Source organism: Nesoenas mayeri (genome assembly GCF_963082525.1).
Source record: "Nesoenas mayeri genome assembly, chromosome: 10".
NCBI classification, from domain to species: Eukaryota; Metazoa; Chordata; class Aves; order Columbiformes; family Columbidae; genus Nesoenas; species Nesoenas mayeri.
Window position 1 is genome coordinate 3,542,210 of NC_137560.1, and position 18,310 is coordinate 3,560,519.

The 18,310-nt window shown below is 42.1% G+C and overlaps 1 protein-coding gene across 3 annotated transcripts in view; it reads right to left on the reverse strand.

The window, feature by feature from the left end:
• Window positions 1-18,310, reverse strand: part of IQSEC1 (IQ motif and Sec7 domain ArfGEF 1) — a gene marked incomplete at both ends in the record, with an annotated part of 318,984 nt that overhangs the window by 54,457 nt on the left and 246,217 nt on the right. The window contains one exon of one of the 3 annotated variants that reach the window (XM_080350601.1): window positions 10,648-10,712. The exons of the other annotated variants lie outside the window; for them this stretch is intronic. Coding sequence (XP_080206727.1) covers window positions 10,648-10,712 — 65 coding nt within the window. Of the gene's footprint in view, window positions 1-10,647; window positions 10,713-18,310 lie in introns of those variants that run through there. 3 annotated transcript variants of the gene reach the window in all.

The following is an 18,310-nucleotide window of genomic DNA, read 5'->3' on the forward strand; positions in this document are numbered from 1 at the left end:
AGAGCAGCTGGTATGGTCAGGCACTTCCATCGAGGCCTGAAAAAACCCCATTTAAATGGCAAAAATGTTTAGGTCAAATTTAGGCATTCCACAGAGGAACAAACCTCTACCAAAGTTCATTTCTTGCATATAACTTTCTCTTTACAAGTGCAATGAAGTCCTAGTTTGAACGTGAAATTTTAAATGACAATTACAAACATAATACTAACTAAAACTATGGCTCCCCATAGACAACTTAATCTGAACAGAAGCATTCATTTGACACAAGGGTACACCCCACTGCTTCAAAGCTGCCTTACATTTCAGTACCTGTGGTGCTTTCTCCTAGAAACCAGGAGGTGTATTTAATTAAACCTCTGATACATGCATTGTATTATCTCAAATTACTCTCCACAAAAAGTTCTTAATGTAACTTCTTAAAACGCAAAACTTGTCATGTGTAGTTCATACAAGCTAGGTTTTTAGCATTTTTCTTCCCCCACAACCACTGCAATATTCCCCAGTGGAGTGAGAGCATTTGAGCAGAAGTACATCATTAGCACAGTTTGCAACAGATTAGAATCTAGTTCTTATTTGCCATGTCTGTTTTGTGCTGTCCAGTAAACAAAAGTCAATTATATTAAGAACTTACACAAATGCCCAGATTCAATAACGCAATAACATTAACGAACCAATCTACTTTCAAATATACCCTGCCAAAAGTTCAAAGCCATTATGATGGACAACAGTATTCACAGGCAGTGACAAAAGCTTTGATCCAGGAAAGAAATATTGACCAACTCGTTTTACTTACAATGCACTCTCAATACTGCTGTTTCGGTTAAAACCAACTGAAACCTTTGAATGTACATCAAAGTAATGTCCCAGGTAATTCATCTGACTGAATTTAAATGTCATTGCAAGAAAAATCCAGACAAAATTTGCATGTGTCTCAGAAGCAAACACTAACAAAGCAACCACTTCATGTTGTAATGTTCTACGTAATGAGACTGCCAATCGCACCAGCTGCAGTTCAAACCCCCCTGACACCACTGACAGTACCACTATGTGCACTGCAAACCTTCCCCTGCTCTCGGGTCCAAGTTCCAGGTTCAACATTACAGAAAAACCCCAACATCTACTCACTTGGACACTACCAAGTTTTAATTCTCACTAAATGACCCCATAAAAGTCATTACCAAAATGTGTTTTGTTTTTGTTTTTGTTTTTAAAAGGGCATTTTGATTCACAGTCTTATATGCCATGAATAGTGGTGGAGAGCAGGGGAAGAAAGATGAGAGATGATTTTCTCCAGGCCAAAATGGAGTGTAGGAATCGATGCACTTTCTCTTCTGAAATGCAGATGCACAACAGTAAGATGAAAAGAGAGCCAAACAAAAACCTACCCAATGTCTCCATTTTAGGGAATGACCTTTATAAGAGATTTAAGAACTAAGAATATCCACTTGAGAAGAGCTTACCTGAGATAATCTTCAGCCTCCAAGGAGGAGAAGGAAGGTGAAACACCTCACAAATCACCTTTGTCTAACTCAAACAGCGCAGCATATTGGCCACCAGACACAAGTATTTACTACAGAAGGGTCAAACCAACCAACCAACCAACCAACCCTCACCCAGAACCCATTTAATACCTTTTGAACCCTACCCACTAAAGGTAAAGCTGTGTTTTATTTTCATTATTTAGCAGCTGAAAAGTAACGAAGGAAACTGACAGCGTAACCAGAACCTGAGTACAGCTTACAAATGTTAGCTTCTATCTCAGGTAAAGACAGACGTCATTCTCTGCTAATCTGGGTTAATCATCACCCAGCACATGTTTATTCAGTAGTGACCATATTCTATACTTCAAACTATTTTTAAAAATGGATAAAATATTATTAAAAGATGACTATGGTAATAATTTGAGGCTTGTGGAGGAAGAGTTCTCAAATCTACCAGCCTCATTTTTAGAGGGTTCTTTTATGGTCAGCTTCTCCTCTTGATGCATCAACATAAAACATACTAAGGTCAGAAAATGTCATGTATGCTTCAAAAGGATGCTTATCTTCTTACAGGGACTAAAGCTAAAAATTTTTCAGTGTAACTGTGGTATCCAAGCATTTAACAAAATCTCTGAAGGTCTACCTACCGCTGCAGACTTTGTCCTGTTCCTCCTATGTAAACTCTTACACAATAGGATAAGCTCAGAAAACTATAGTTTCTCAATGCAGCTGTGGTAGAATTTGACCTCAACTACTTATTATTTATTCAGATATATCATTCAGCAACTGGAATCCTCTTATTTAGTATATCTACACTACATACAGCAGGAATTTAAGGCAGTAAGTCATGAACAAACCTTCTACCATTCATATCATTACATGACCTTTAAACAACGCTCATTTTAAAGAGGAAGATTTAGTTTCTGCAGCTGAGAAAAAACTGATTTGCACACACAGCTGAAGCAGCATTTGATATAACGCAAAAATCCCTGGCATCCTGCAGCAGCCATCCTTGCATTTCACCTCTGTTGTGGCTTCAGCTGTTGTGTCCAGCCCACCGGAGGCAGCGGTGACACGGAACGGCACTGCTGAGGAAGCAGCTTGCTGGCAATTAGGTTCTGGAAGAGACTAAATATTAACACTAGATCACTAGATTCCTCTCCCCGTTCAGGCCTTGGTGGATAACACTCTTCTTTGCTCTCTTATATACTCTATAAACATGAATTATTTTAAAGATCCTTAATAAAATACTGTTTGCTGAGTAAACAAAATGTTTCAGGCACTGAAATTTCATACCTAGAACAAAAGTATGTTCTCATCTTAGATAAAATACACTGGATAAAGTCTATAATTTGACTCATTTTAAGGTTTTGCCCCTTTGCTATTCAAAATTATTATAAATCAGACGCAGTATAGAGAGCCAGGAACAATTACTGAGCAGGCCAGCCCTTCTCTTCAGGTGTGTCTGTGTGCCTGGGCAGAAGGACATTGAGAACCATCATAAAGCAAAGAGCACACTGAGGCTCCAGGCAGCAGAAATAACAACAAAGCATCTTTCTGTATTGGACACTGTATCGGGTGAAGTCACAGACCACAACACAACTGTATTCCTTTAGGTCCTATTTTAACTGAAGTTGCAAACAAACCTTATACAAAAAGACCTATTTAAAACAACTAAGGGATTGCATTTCAATTAGTTAATAATATATTGTGCTTTAAAGCAATGTCACTGATAAACATGAGATACTTCGTTTTCTCACTTGGATTTAGGAAATAGTTGGCTAAAGTTTTCTCACTTTTAAGATCAGAAAGAAATGGATTGTTCAGCTTTCAGTGATTGTTTGACTCCTCTGTGAAGTTACAGCTAAACCTCATAAGGTTATAGAGCAACGTACTTCAAAAAAGATGGACTGTTAAAAGCCTGATCAGAGAAAGATATTCTGCTGATCTAAATGAATCTAGAAGTACATATAATGTAATATAATAGTATGACTCAGTTTTAAACACCACACAAACCCTGCATTTTGACTGCCAACTATGTTGTGCCAAGTCCAAAAAGACGTAAACCCAAAAGACAAAGAAACCCTACTAGTTTTCTCTGTGGGAGTACAATGTAATTTCAATACGCACAAATGCCAACGGGCATGGGAGAATCTCACCAGGTAGGAAAGAAAATAGATGAGAACACAGAATCCTTGTTCCTGCTTCCAGTGAAGTTCAGAACATTGCTACCAAGTTAGTGAGAACGGGAACTGGCCTTGCACATTGTGCACGCACCCAGCGGTCTGTGTTGTAACCTACTGGAACGGAATCACTGCTAACCAGTGAGATTTTTATCCTCTGCAACACACCCAAGTTTTATATCAAAGTGTACAGAACATCATGTTTAAGGAAATAAAACTGTAAGAAATCTTTTGTTTGAGGTATGGAGTCTGGTAGAAAAGAAAATGTTTCAGTTGTTACTTAGACTCAAGGCAATGCATTTAAATACAGAAAATATTTGCAGAGACACTGAGAAGGATATTGTGTGTCTTACTATGTGTAAATCTTCACTCTTAGGAAAACAAGACCTCAGAAGACTGCTTATGGCCTCTAAATCAGTTGAAGAGCTGACAGATGCTTTTTCTGATCCACAAACTTCCTTCCTTTTACATTTCCTCTCCATTATGCTGAGCCTGTACTTCATAGTTCTTTCTCTGTTAGTGAGGAATTAAATGTAGGCTTTCATTGGGACTTCTGACCCACCTCACTGATCACATTTAAAAAGTAACACAGGTTGCAATTCCTGTCTTGGAAACCTATAAACGCTACTTCAAAGCTTACTGTAAGCCAAGAACTTTCTCCTTACAAAGCTTATCTATTATCAAATTTTAAGATCTGCTTTACATTCTAAATAACTTTATTAGCTACTTCCAAGCAGTACCTAAAAATAGAGGATTTACTGCACATGCACAGAACAAGAGTACTTGTTCGGCTGTACTGCAGCCTGCAGCAGCTCCATTTCGTGCACCACGCAGATGCCCCGTGCAGCTCTGAAACTCTCGCTCCCAGAAGCACGGACAATCTGCACTGACTTTTGCTGACACCGCTTGCTTAGCCGGGGGTTGTACGTGAGGCAGATCAACCACAAAAGAACAGCAGGTCTAAAATACACAACTCTGATCACTCTTAGAATTTACAGGCTCTTTACCACAACTTAATTCATAGATCTTTCCACAATGGACAATGGTCTTTTAGAACAAAGGTGGAAGTCCAGTTCCTGAAAACAACAGTCACCATTTTGTGAACTTAAAATGAAATATTGTGCAAAGACAGATTTTGAAAATGTCAACCAAAGACAGTCCAAAATAATCTTATGTAACATGCTGGACTGTGGCAGCACAGGAAAACCTGAAATGCTTATTTCTTCTAGGCTAACCTAATAAAACAATCTTAATTGCTTTTTAATAACAAAAAAAAGAATCCAAGTTTGCACCAGGATGTCACCATTCGGGAGAATTTCCATTAAGGCTGGGCAAACCTTGTTCTCTCTCAATTTCACCAAGCATTAACTCTACTAGCATTAATAGGAAACTATTAGCTGTGGTCCCACTCTCCCAAAACTTGAAGCATTAGAATCAGCTCCTTCTTGAAACCATTTTCTAACAAATGTTCCGCACGTCACTGGTATCTTCTAAATAAGGTTCACAGAGTAAAATATAAGAAAATTATACATAAACAACAATAACGAGCTGTCTTTCCTTCAAGAATCTAAGAACAGTTGAAAATACTATCTAACATTCAACACCCTGCAAAATGTCACTAACTTCAAAGCATGAGAGTCACCCCAGCCACCTCTAGAATGGAAATTCAACAGCTGTTTCACAGCACGTTGCAATAAAGCAGAACCATGTCAGAAAGAAAAATAAAGATAATTTTTATTCCCAACTGAAAATCCAGAGGGAAGTTAGATTGAGAGAAAAGCTGTTATTAAGCTAAAACATGACCAGAAAGTCAGGGGTTTATACAGGCTTGTTCTGTTCTATGTACTCCTAGAGCCCTAGGAAGGGCAGCTGGATCAGGAACACTGCTGTCCATCTCATCTGAATGACAAGCGAAAGCCTGTCTTTGGTATTCTCTTTAAAGGCAGGAGTGCTTCCAGCTAAATCTTCCCTTCCTTCCCAAAGATTTATCCTGCGAGTTCTGTGCAAGTACTGACATGGCCTACCCCAACTTGACTCACAAAAACTGAAAGGATCAAACCCATAATCATTACAGCTGTAGGCTACACTAAACAAAATGCACTGAACTCAAGTTAGATACAGTCCAACGTGCAGCTGGCTAAGCTACAAAGCCCATGGCCACCACTGTACTTAACTCTCCATGTGATCTGAGATGGAGTTTGGTCCATTCTACTACAAAGGTGGAGAGTGAAAAATTAAAGTCAAATTGTGAACTTTCCTGTAGTGCAGTTTTAGGACCGGCTGTAAACATACCCTGCAACAGAAAATCCATCAGGTTTGCATCCTTGCATATAGATGACCTCAAAAGTCATGCATATATCAACAAACAGAAGGAAGTTAGTTTCCTTTTTCTCTGTTCTTACCAAAACATTTAAACTCATGGCACATCCATCCTTGTTAATCCGTCAAATTTTAAGGGTGACTGAATTTTTTTTGATGAAACAACGCAAATACCCCTCAAAACAAGCTCAGGGCTCTTTTTCTATTGCCCTGCCCTCTACATAGCCACTTACGTGAAAGGAAGCCAAATCGTAACTGCTGCATTTTCTTTGTGCTTGCACAACATAAGGCAACAGGGAATTGGGTCCATTGTTTTTAAGCACAAGTTTAACTCAGATGACACTGAACGACTGAAAGAATCTGATTAACAGATATACTACATCAATTTTCAGTATTAAAGGCTATCAAAGCCACCATTCTAATTTGCTGCTTCTCCCACAGGGTCAAAAGGGTTTGATTTTTTTACCATAGCAAAGCTTGGCTTTTTGACTTTATTTTTACTAAAGACATCTTTACAATAATTTATGAACATATTTCTAGCCTTTTGTCTATTGTGAGGAAGCAAAAGGAGATTTATCTAGCTAAATTTGCAGTCCCCTTTAACGTAATACTAGGGCTTTGTGCTACAGTGGATTAAAGCAGCATCTGTTCTTCTCTGGAAACCTGGAGTCAAATCACAGCAGTGCAATAAACTTGCCATCTCTGTCTGTACCCTAACTAGAATCGTCCTTCCTCCAAATAAAATTCAAATGAATTCCTGAAAAACACAAAAAGGGCTATAGCTATGTAACTAAAGTGTTTTTGTTTAATAAGTCTTGCTAAAAGCTCATGATCGGTAGCTATTTTTGTATAACAAAGATGTATGAATTAGACAAAATCTGTACTTACATGAGTTTTGACATAAAATGACAACATACAGGATACTAAAAATGAACTTCCAAATCCAAGGCCTGATTTAGCTCTTATAACTACAGATTCTTGTTAGGCAACCAAAATAGAGAAGAAAACTAGAGAATACGAATTTGGATTGTAGCCTCTGTATAAATATAAATGAAATCTAAACAAAACACGGTTAACAAAAAACAACTCACCAACACACTTTCTCCCCAAACCCCAGATTCATCTCTTCGTAATTCCAGTTGTTCTGTTGCTCAGGCAGTGCCTGGGTTAGGGGCACACCCTCATCTATTTAATGTAACAAATAGAGCAACCAGGGTTCCATCCTGATTACAGTTTCTGAGGTCTCCTGCAGTTCTGTTATTAAATAAACATAAAAAGCAATAACTGATTGACAGCTCCTGTGATTAAAAGATGGCTGGCTCAGAAATTAACAATAAATTTGCCATTGATTCTGACAGAAAAAGAACTATGTAAATGCTGAAAGAGCAAGAAAATTGCATTTTAATGTCCTTCATAAATAATGGTAAATCCTTGCAATGAAGAGGCACAACAGATGCAACAACCCAGCTTATCTACGTCCATTTATCAGGATGCACAAAGCAACAAAGTGGGGTTTTTTTCTCCTCAAATTGTGGTCCTTGACAGTTTTTTCAAATAGTATAACATTCAAAAACACAATAACTTAAAGCACTCCTTGGCACCTGTCAGAATCAGGCAGAAACCAGAAGCCCCATGAGTTTACAACCAGGAGGGTGCATTTGTCTGGACCTTGAGATTCTATGAAGGCCTAGTGGATAATTTCCAGGCCATCTTTACGGCATTAATATTTCCAAAAGAAAGCTGCTCTGATAGCAGCCCAAATCCAGTTGGACTCACTGAGAATCCCAGAGCTGAGGCTATGAAGCTAAGGCAGTGCAGTGCTTTGGATTTCAACTGGAACACCAGCCGGTGGACAGTTCTACCAGGAAGGCAACTTCTCACCTCTAGCAGTTTCCCAATGTTCTGCTAGAGACGCCTGAGGTCTGAGTATCAGAGGTGTCAAACACCAAGAAGCACAACAGAAATATGTGAGGAGATGTTAAATACCTACAGGTAGCACCTCCACAAGTGCTGGGTTTGCTCAGGATGATGCCCTGCACCCACCGACAGAAGGCTGGCTGCTTTTAGGCTGGCTTTTATCATTCCCAGCTACTTCTTATTGGCGTTCAGGGCAAATACGGTTTGCAAGTATAATTAGAATAATCACATAAGTGTGCTTATCAGCTACATAATTATATCTTGCTCTTCACCATGTTTGATCCCTGAATTGCTATCCTCACACCTCAGAAAACATGAGCACTATAAAGGTAAACCGTTGTTTCAAAGCAGTTCCACCTTAAGTCCCAACCCCTGACCTCTAGGACCCTCCAAGGCATGAAACAATCCCAGCTTCCAAGTGATGGAAGAGTATTCTCATGAAGACTAACTAACTTCATATAGCAATATAAAATAGAAACACAGTTCTCTTCAGAGAATTTTCATTTTGCAAATATGAAATGGTCATGGAGCAAGAAAAATGATGTAAGGCCATGGGGATGCCTGTATTAAGAAATCCCTTCCCAGTTCTCATGAGGAACACCCTGCCAGCTGCCAGCAAAGGTACCTTCTCCTTGCCCAGCAGGAACTCGCTGTGTCAACTCCTAGCAACCTTCCAACACACTTTTGTAACAAGAACAACAGATCAGAGTTACTGTTCAACTTGGTGTTTGGACTTTTCAGCTGAAAAACGGAATCCTTTGAGTTTCCTTACCTAAAAGTTGCGAATTATTCAGTGAAACTGAATTCCAAATTGTTTATTAACTGCACTAGGATTCCCAGAGAGCTTCTAAAGGAGCAGAGAAACAACTAAATGCTGTTGATACAGAGTGCTGTAATTTTCAATAGTTAGCTCCAGCTCCTGGACTACAGTATTTTGATGACAATGAATTACTTCAGATTAGTAGAAATGGGAAAAAACAATGGATGATAGCTGACTTCACACATGAAACCCCAACACTGAGCAACTATTTAACTAAGAAAAAAACCAGCTGACTACGATATAACAGTACTCTCAATATCTGGAATTTCAGGTACTAGAAGAGGACATCACAACAACAAATCTGGCACAAAAGTAGAAGTAAAATGGGAAATGAGTCATTTTATTCAGCACAGCTTAAGTTCTCCTGATGCACTAGACAGATGTAATGAATTCTGTGTTTATACGAAAGGTATCTGCCACAAGAACAGACATGGTTAAACACAACCATCCAAACTAAGCACTCAGCAATTCCTCTTTTAACACATCAGGCAGAATAATCAAGTTTAGCTGAAAGGAAGTGCACAGCAATGTGCAAATGGAGGAAAAAGGTCTGAAACAATGACTGAATGGCAGAATGTAATTGTATGAATACAGGCAAATCTGGCACTACAGTAACATTTATGAATTATGTTTTTTAACAAGCCATGCAAAGGCTTGGTCTCTTATGCAAACGTTAGCAACTCCACACACACGAAAGGTACAAGCTCAACTTCAGTACTTTCCTTAAGGGTAAAAATGGGCTTAAGAATCATTAAATGTGTCACTAAACTGTACTACAAAACATTTTTCTTCATCAAAAAACATTTTTCCTTTCTTTTCCAGAAAAGACACTGGTGCACTCATATGCAGTCACACTGAAGCCAGTCACTTCCTCCTTTTCTATTTTTCCACACATGCACACACCCAATTTCAGACGCTGCCTATCTTTATTTAAATCGAATATTTCTTTAACAGTCAATCCACTCAGAATTTCATCCAATTATTTGGTGGAATAAACTTTCACGATGCATCGGAGATAATTTTCTTTTGCAAGTGCACTTGCCAGGCTAACTACTTTAGTCTGTCGTAATCCACACACGACGTTGCACAAGAAAAACTAGTTTCTACATCGAGTTTTCAAGTGGCTCATATAACAGAGCAGTGTGTTTTTGTAATTTTGACATGTTATGTCGCTAGTTAACAACATCACAACAATAGGGGCTGTACATATTAATACGGTAAATCCCTTTTTCTTGCATGAGTTATTCAGTATTCCCACCTTGAAGGGCTCTGAACTAAACTTTGTTTCTCGTTCTTTTTGGCCGATCACGCAGAGGCTGGTTCACCCTGAGCGGTGTCACCGGGCTCCAGGCACCTCCCCAGGGCCCCGCGGGCTGACGGGGACACAGCGCAGCCTGTGCCCGGGCTCTGGAGCTGAGCCGGCCGCCGGTGCGACACCCGGCATGTTGTGACACCCGGCGTGTTGTGATCCCCACACCAAACCCCACGCACAGCAGCGTTTCCACGCCCGTGCCCACGCACAGACCTCAGTGGGAACGCGGACAGCGAGATCACATCCCAACAGCGCCCTTCTCAAAGAGCTTCTGGCGGGTTTATGCTTTGTCTGGCACCCACCAGCAACAACACATGCACGAGTCCACTCGGATACCTCATCTGAGCGGTCTGTCTTCCCAGTCCGGACAGGCGGCTCTGCGAGTCCCGCACGGCGCGATGGCCACGGAGCCGCGGGTGGCCCCGCCGCCCCCCGACACAAAGCGGGGACCCCGCGGCACAGCCGGGCCCTGTCGCACCCGGGAGCGGCCGCTCCGCCCGGCTTCCCCCGCCACAGCTCCCCGGCGCGGCCTCGCGGCCACGGAGCGGAGCCCTTTGTGTGACAGGACGGGGCGCGCAGTCCCGCGGGCCCCCCGAGCGCCCGGGCAGCTCTTACCAGCTGTCAAGCTCCAACTCCAGCAGCGACTGGGTCCTCTCGGAGCTGCAGTGCAGGCACCACATGGCTGTGCCGAAGTCGCGGGCGGGGAGCTCGGCGCTGCCACCATAGCCGCCCCTGGGCCGCCCCGCCCCCGCGCCCGCTCCCCTCGGCGACGCGGGCGGTGGAGGGGGAGCACGGGAGCGCGCCCACGCGCCCGCGCGGAGGGCGGTTTCCCGGGGAACGCGGCGCGCGCCGCTCTCCTCAGGGCGGCCGCTCACGGAAAAGCGCGGGAGCCGCGTCCCCACAGCGCCGGTCACGGGGGGACGGGGCCCCCACTGCTCCACGCGCGCCAGCAGGAATTAAAACCAAAAAACCACACAAACAAACAACCACCCAAACAAACAAGCACAAAAACACCCCCAAAGCAACCAAACAAAAACCCAACAAACAACACGCACATCACCCACTGAATTTCATCATCACAGTATCTGACACATGAATAACAATCCTTCCTAGTTTTTTGTTGTTTTGCTTTGTGTTTGGGGGAGGGGGTGTTTTGTTGTTTTTATTTGAATGGGTTTTTTGGTTGGTTTTGTTTTGTTGTTGTTTCCTTTTGTTTCATTTTTCCTAGCAGATTAACCTCAGCAGTGATCAAAGTCCTGAAAGAAATCAAGTCTAAACAGAGTTAATTGTCACTTAGTAATTCATGAAATAAAACCATCTCATCTCCTAGAACACCGTCAAAGGCGCTTTAATTTATATATACGCCTCTTAGGTAGAAACCACGCAGCTGCAAATGAGAACACTGACGTTCTGTAATTTTCTCAGACACAACAACACTTTACACGCACGTTTAACAAAGGTGCCTATGGCTCTGGATGCTCTCCCAGCCCTCCTGCCCCAAGCCCAGAGAACAGAAGGGTTTGCAGCACGTTTGAAGGTTAATCCGAGCGCTGAAGAACTGAGGACCCTGCAGGTCCAGAGCTTGTCAGGACATTCCCGGGGACAACACAGCCGAGTTCTGTCACAGATCAGAATCACAAACAACTTTGAAGAATACTTGCCAAGTCCTGGTTCCACTGGTAGACTATTTTTACGGCAATTTTAGCTTGACGGGATGCAAGAACAGCTGAAACTGCACTGTAAAACCAGCAGACAAATCGTGCTGCCTATAGCTACAAAGAAATTAGTGTTTCAAAAATCAGTGAGGCCCGTATGATTAATATCCTGTAATAAGGCAAGAAAGCGAGACGAGTTTTAACTTTGGGGTTTCCTGTTTCATGGAACTGTCAAAACAACTTGCTTTCCAAATGAAGTTTCCCTTCATCACAAAAAGCATCGTGTCTATGTGAGCCGGGCAAACCATCTAACCACAGACACTCCTTGTCTTCACCTACATGCCAGGCTGCTGGAGAAGGGGGAGCTAATTAAGGAAACGAACCAGTCTTGGAGCGGTGGGGGTGCCTCCAAGGGCTTCATTCATAATCATTTGCACAATATTTAGTGCAATTTTGTGTAGGGACAGAGCAATTTGCACTATAGTTTTTGGGAATGGAAATGCTCCAGCACAAAGCAGCAGCACTGGCTGATCTCTGTGGTTTGGGGAAACTCAGAAGTTTAGTCAGGAACTACAAATGCTGCTCAAACAGGAGATCGAGGTACAAGAAAGAGCAGAATGAAAGGCCCAGCTGTGCCCTTGTGCTGTATATACAACATACCTCTTATTTACAATACACACACTGAGAGCTGATCACATTTCTGGATGATAAAAAGAATCAAAGCAAAACTTTACTTAAACCCAGCTGAACGTTTGGATCGAGTGTGTGTTTTGCATAGTTTCCTAAGGAAGCATTAGGCACAGATTCCAATAAGTCTGGGTTTAACCAGCTTTCAGTGAAACTCAAATATGTTAAGGAAGGACACACCTACACCGACTGTTTTGATAGTAACGTCACTGCGAGCCCATAACCAGAGACTATTTCCACTGCAATGCCGCCTCTCAACAGCTATCCAGACAGCCTCTTCCCTACAGAAATTCTGGGATAACAACAATCCCACATTTTTCTGGTCCTGACTCAATGTGCTCCCGTGTCAAGCGTCATCTCCACAGGCAAACAGAGACAAATCCAAAGCAGACACAGGCAGCCCATAAAAGTCAACCGCTGCTTTGGAAACCAGTTTCCATTTAGAAACCAAGCGCAGACAGTTGTACCGTGGGCTGTGACGGAGGACGTGGACTGGAAAGGGTGGCCAAGAAGCTCTGACCTCAGAAGCAGTCACAGAATTTTCTGAAGAATGTGCTTTTCTGAACCCACTTTGAACAGAATCTTCCTTCTACAGGTCTGAACACATTAGATAAGCAAAGCACCAAGCAATGCTAACACATCCCATGTCAAATACAACATAGATAATTGCTACAGCTTCCCCCCTTTAATGTTAAGCATCTAGAATTCTCAATTTTGTTTTGACCATTCCCCTACAAAGTTTTTCTTAAATCACTTCTTGTTTTATTAGGTCTTTAAAACATAAAGTAGAAATTAAATGCCAAAGTCATCTACATATTTAAGATCTCACATGTATTCCAACAGGGGAAATTGTGGTTTCCGAGTCAAGGCAGCCAGATGCAATTATTTCAGGAGGGATATTTTGTTTACATTTCAGCATTCCAAAGCCACCTTCGTTGAGCCATAATCCATACTGTGTAATCCCATCTCCCTCAGGTAGCGGCCACTACAATCCATACTGCACAGTCCATGCTCACTCAGGTAACTGGGGCTGATTTTTCACAGCTATCTAGACTTGACTTTTCAGGACAATTTTTTTGGTTGCACATAGCTCCGTTATTTCACTGTCCTGACTGCACAGGTGCAGTGCTGATGCTCTACACACAGAGGTGACGTTTCAGGCCTTAGAAGACAGTGGCAGCAGCAGCTCTTCTAACAACACAGAGTCAAACAGGGCTTCTATACCACATCATTTATCTGCACCTTGTACAGAAAGCTTTGGTAGAACCAACAGGAGAATGTATGTGCTTTGTTGTTCTCCCACTGCTATTTTGACAGCTAGCTGGCATTAGAGCTGCCGCCAACATACTGTAGGAATATGCCGTGCAGGGTAAGGAGACAGTAAAGTGACTTTTCATGTCTTAGTATCCATTGGAATGCAACTAATAGCACAACACAAAGTCATCACTGCTCCAGCAAAAAAAACCAAAAAACAAACAAAACAACTTGACCTATGAAAAGAATACGGAACCAGGAAATCTCTGTGCAAGAGGAAGTCAAGAAAGATTTCAAACTATGGGCTTGCGGAGGTAAATAACTGCGCGGCCCCGGGAGGAGCTGCCTGCCCCATTCGCTCAGTGCCGCTGCAGTTTGCAGGCGGTGCGGCCATGAGTGCTGCTGACAAACTTACAAAGGCAGCTCCAATTGTGTTATCGCTATCCTGTTTAACAATATCTCAGACTGTTCAATCTGCCTTGCTGAAGCTAACCGTGTTTTATTTCTAATACAGGAATATAATTAAACTTAGATTAAGCACAACATTGAAATTTTGGTTTATCCAGTAATTTACATAAATCACTGTTATTTAATGTGTTAATAGCTAAGACAAAGTTTATAAACCCCTAGAGTGCAAACTCAATTTGTAATTATGAGCACACAGCAATTTGTATAACGTGCCATCTAAATCTACAGTAATTATGACCCTGCTTAAGGGTAATTCCCAACTTAATCACATTTAATACACCATTATTTCCAAGATCTAAAAGGCTGAAACGGGCATTTATCTTGCATTTTGCTTGAATAAAAGCAAAGGGTTACCCAGAAAAAAATGGAAGAAACTACTAGGGAGTAGCTTTCTTCCTGCAGAGTATAAATACAACCATGTAGCATTGTAAAATAAAACACATACATGGGTCAAAATACATGTTATTCCTCTTCACAGTGGGCTTTGGGGGGATATTAATCCAATTCATTCATTGAAAAAAATACGGTAACCCATATGGATGCTGCACTGCCTTCCTCCCTTCCTTCCTCCGCAAAATTGATTTCTTATCTTCTCTCATGTACATTTCTTAATTTCCTATGGCTGCATACTAGTTCACTTATTATTTTAATACCAATATAAAAAAAATAGGCATTAAAACAACAGCTACAAGTTCAGTTCACTTTGTAAACTGAACTTATAAAGCCTTTAAACAAACACATCTGGGAAAAGACTTTATGTTGTCGGTTGCTATGGAGTAGGCAAAACAATGAACCTTTGTAGGCATTTTGCTCTTCTAAGAACAGATCCAAAGCCTATTTAAGGCAAAGGAAATCTCCACTGACTTCAAGGTTTGCAGACTCAAAATTCTACTTTTCAGCTACCTATCTCAAACCTTACAAAACATAAAATAGCATTATCGCTATGTAAAAGGTGGATACATCAAAGTACAAAGAGTAGAAACCAAAGCAGAGGAAAATTAGAATAGCTTTTCACAGTCACCTTGCAGATCAGTGGCAGCACTAAAAATGAAACTGATCTACATGTTTTGCTTCTTTGTCCTCTCTCATAAAACAAGATACTTTGCTCCACAGAGGCAGAAATGGTCTGTCAAACGACACCCTGAGCTCTGCAGCAAACTCCCTGCCTGGCCCTGGCTAGAAGATTTGGAGAAGGAGCCCAATTTTGGACCAAAAAAAGGAAATCCTGCAATGATAACAATGTTTCAAAATGCTCAGATACTCTGTTTTATCCAGTGTGGAAGCATGTGAACTAGACAACCCTGTAAATTATAGCAAGTCGTAAAACACATATCCGGGATCTCAGCAATGAGAACCGCGAGGCGCAAAGAGGATTAGATCACAGTCAAATCATTAGACCAAAGCCAGGATTCCCGACTCGAAATTCTCTGCTGTCAATACTCTGACCTGGTTTTGTCCCTTGAAGTCAGTAGCGGATCCTGCCAGCCCCCCCTTGTGCAGGCAGCTGTTGTCACCTATGTTATTAGATGCACTACAGCACTGACTATTTGCATCCACAGGAACATCAGAAATAATAAGAGTTTTTATTTAGTGCAGCGTTTAGGTCTTTCTCTCAGAGAACTATGGAACACTGGTCACGCTGCTTCTGACCTAACATTTGCATCCTCTGGTTCTGCCTCTGCTCCCCCACAGTTTTGGTTTTCTACAAAATTTGTCAGTCACTAGATAACTACATTTCATTCTAATACTATCAAGATATTTAAACTTTCTCTTGTCAGAACCACAGGCACGTGGAACAATTATTTTTTGTGCAAATATCACGCAACCTCCCTTTCAAGACAAATTTAGCAGGGGGCTTTCCTTCGAGCTGTGCTCAATGCTGCCGTGACTCACCTCAGCAGAAACTCCACCTGAGAAGCAGAAGCTGCGATCAGAAATCTGTGGACAGAAGGACAGCGCTTGGAAATCCCCCAAAGAAAGCACAGAGGCTGATAAGGAGCCAGAGAGCCCCTCTAGAAAGAAGTTAATCTGTACGCCAAGTACGCTACTCTATAATTGCCAGAGACTGTACATCGAAACCCAGTAAAACGGAAAAGGAAATCTTTAATCTGCGTTCTCAGGGGCAATAAAGGCAGGACTCTGTACTGTGAATGCAAGGTGACTGCATTTACAAGTTTGTTGATGCTGTTATACACGTGTCCTAAGAGCAAAGCCATGAGAGCGGCTCCTTCACTTTCCTCGCTGGAGCTCCTGCAGCTCAGGACTCACCTCAGTGCTTCCAACTCACGGCACCGGTGCCACGACCTCGCTGGCTGCGCATTCGGTGCCGCTGCTGAGCAAGGGTGGTGGGCACCAAGTCCACCTGGCTCAGGACTGGGAAACTTGGGATCACAGAATCCCGGAATGTCAGGGGTTGGAAGGGGCCTGGAAAGCTCATCCAGTGCAATCCCCCCATGGAGCAGGAACACCCAGATGAGGTTACACAGGAAGGTGTCCAGGCGGGTTGGAATGTCTGCACAGAAGGAGACTCCACAACCCCCCTGGGCAGCCTGGGCCAGGCTCTGCCACCCTCACCCCAAACAAGTTTCTTCTCATCTTTCAGTGGAACCTCCTGTGTTCCAGTTTGCGCCCATTGCCCCTTGTCCTGTCACTGGTTGTCACCAGAAGAGCCTGGCTCCATCCTCCTGACACTCCCCCTTTCCATATTGATCCCCATGAATGAGTCACCCCTAAGTCTCCTCCAAGCTCCAGAGCCCCAGCTCCCTCAGCCTTTCCTCACATGGGAGTTGCTTCACTTCATCATCTTTGTTGTTTGGGATGTAAGGAACATATCCTGGTGCTCTGAACCGGCAGAGCTCACAGAGAGAAAGCTGGGGCCACGAGCTCTCCCTTCCAGGTTGTTACTTAGTCACAATAAAGGGCTGAAAAAGTAAAGTAATTCTCAGTCACTAGAGCAATGGAACAGATTTGTGGTGAGATTAAGCTCATACTGGCATGGAAAGCAGTGGCTTTACCTTCTCCATTCCCCGCCCCCTTGCACGACTGGATTTAACTCAAAGTGGGCTTGGGCAGGTCAGGTTTGGATGTTTCACGTTACTCAGGGCAGAGACATTTACCGAAGGTGCACACTGAATGCCAAGAGCCGCTGAGCATGTACTTCAGGCACAAGAGAAAAGCAATGCAAACATTCACTTCTTTTCTTTACCTCCAGGTATTTGCTCCAAATGGCACTTGAATGGAAAGATTATCATGATTTGGGACTGTTTATTACTACAAAGTACCACTGGAAAAGCGCCATAAGAAAAATCCACTGACATAAGCTGATACAAAGATGATACACCACCTATGCAGTAGCTAGCAAACTGACCACAATAAAATATCTGTAAATGAAGCTGGACAGAACATGAACATTGAGATGATCCATATAATGCAGGTAGCTAATACACAGTATATTAACGCTCTTGAAACACCCAGTGTAAACTAACTGAAATGGAACCATTCTTCAAAAATTATTCCATATATATATATATGTACACCAGAAGGTTCTCCACAGCCCCTTTCCCCCTGCTTTCATTTTATGGCAGTAATAACATGCTTTCTGGAAAAAGCCTTTCTTTGGGATTACTGGACAGCAGAGATTAGCAATGCTTAGTTATGCTCCACGTGACCAACATCTCAGAAGCTCTCAGCCCTCAAGAACAGCACTGTTTTGTTGACTTGGTGTTTAGGTTTTTTTCCCTGTTTGAATGACCCACAAATGTAGTAAGATGAGTATGAGCTTCTGTGTGCACACGGGCTTCTGTGCGCACAATAAAGTCAAGCGGAAAAAGACATGACTGATTTTTAAATGGTTTTACTCATATTTTCTAATTCTGGAAAATACAGAATTATGTTTCTTTGAATAAATATGTGAAAGAATTACAACCCCCATGAATAGGAGCTGAAAGCTTGTGGTAGTAATTATTAGTCAGTATTAAAGTAAATATCTGAATGTTGCTAATTTATGCTCTATATAGAACTGTCTTTCTCTCAGCATTGGTGACATGTGGCTCAGGATAACATGCCACACCATGCACATATTTTCCATGACTTGTATTTCTACGAGCACATTCTATATCCAGAATTTCTTCTCCTTGAAGCTCAGATTGTGTTACAGTTGCTTATTTTTATAGCAACAACTAAGTTTAAACTGTTACTAAAATGACAAGCATCAC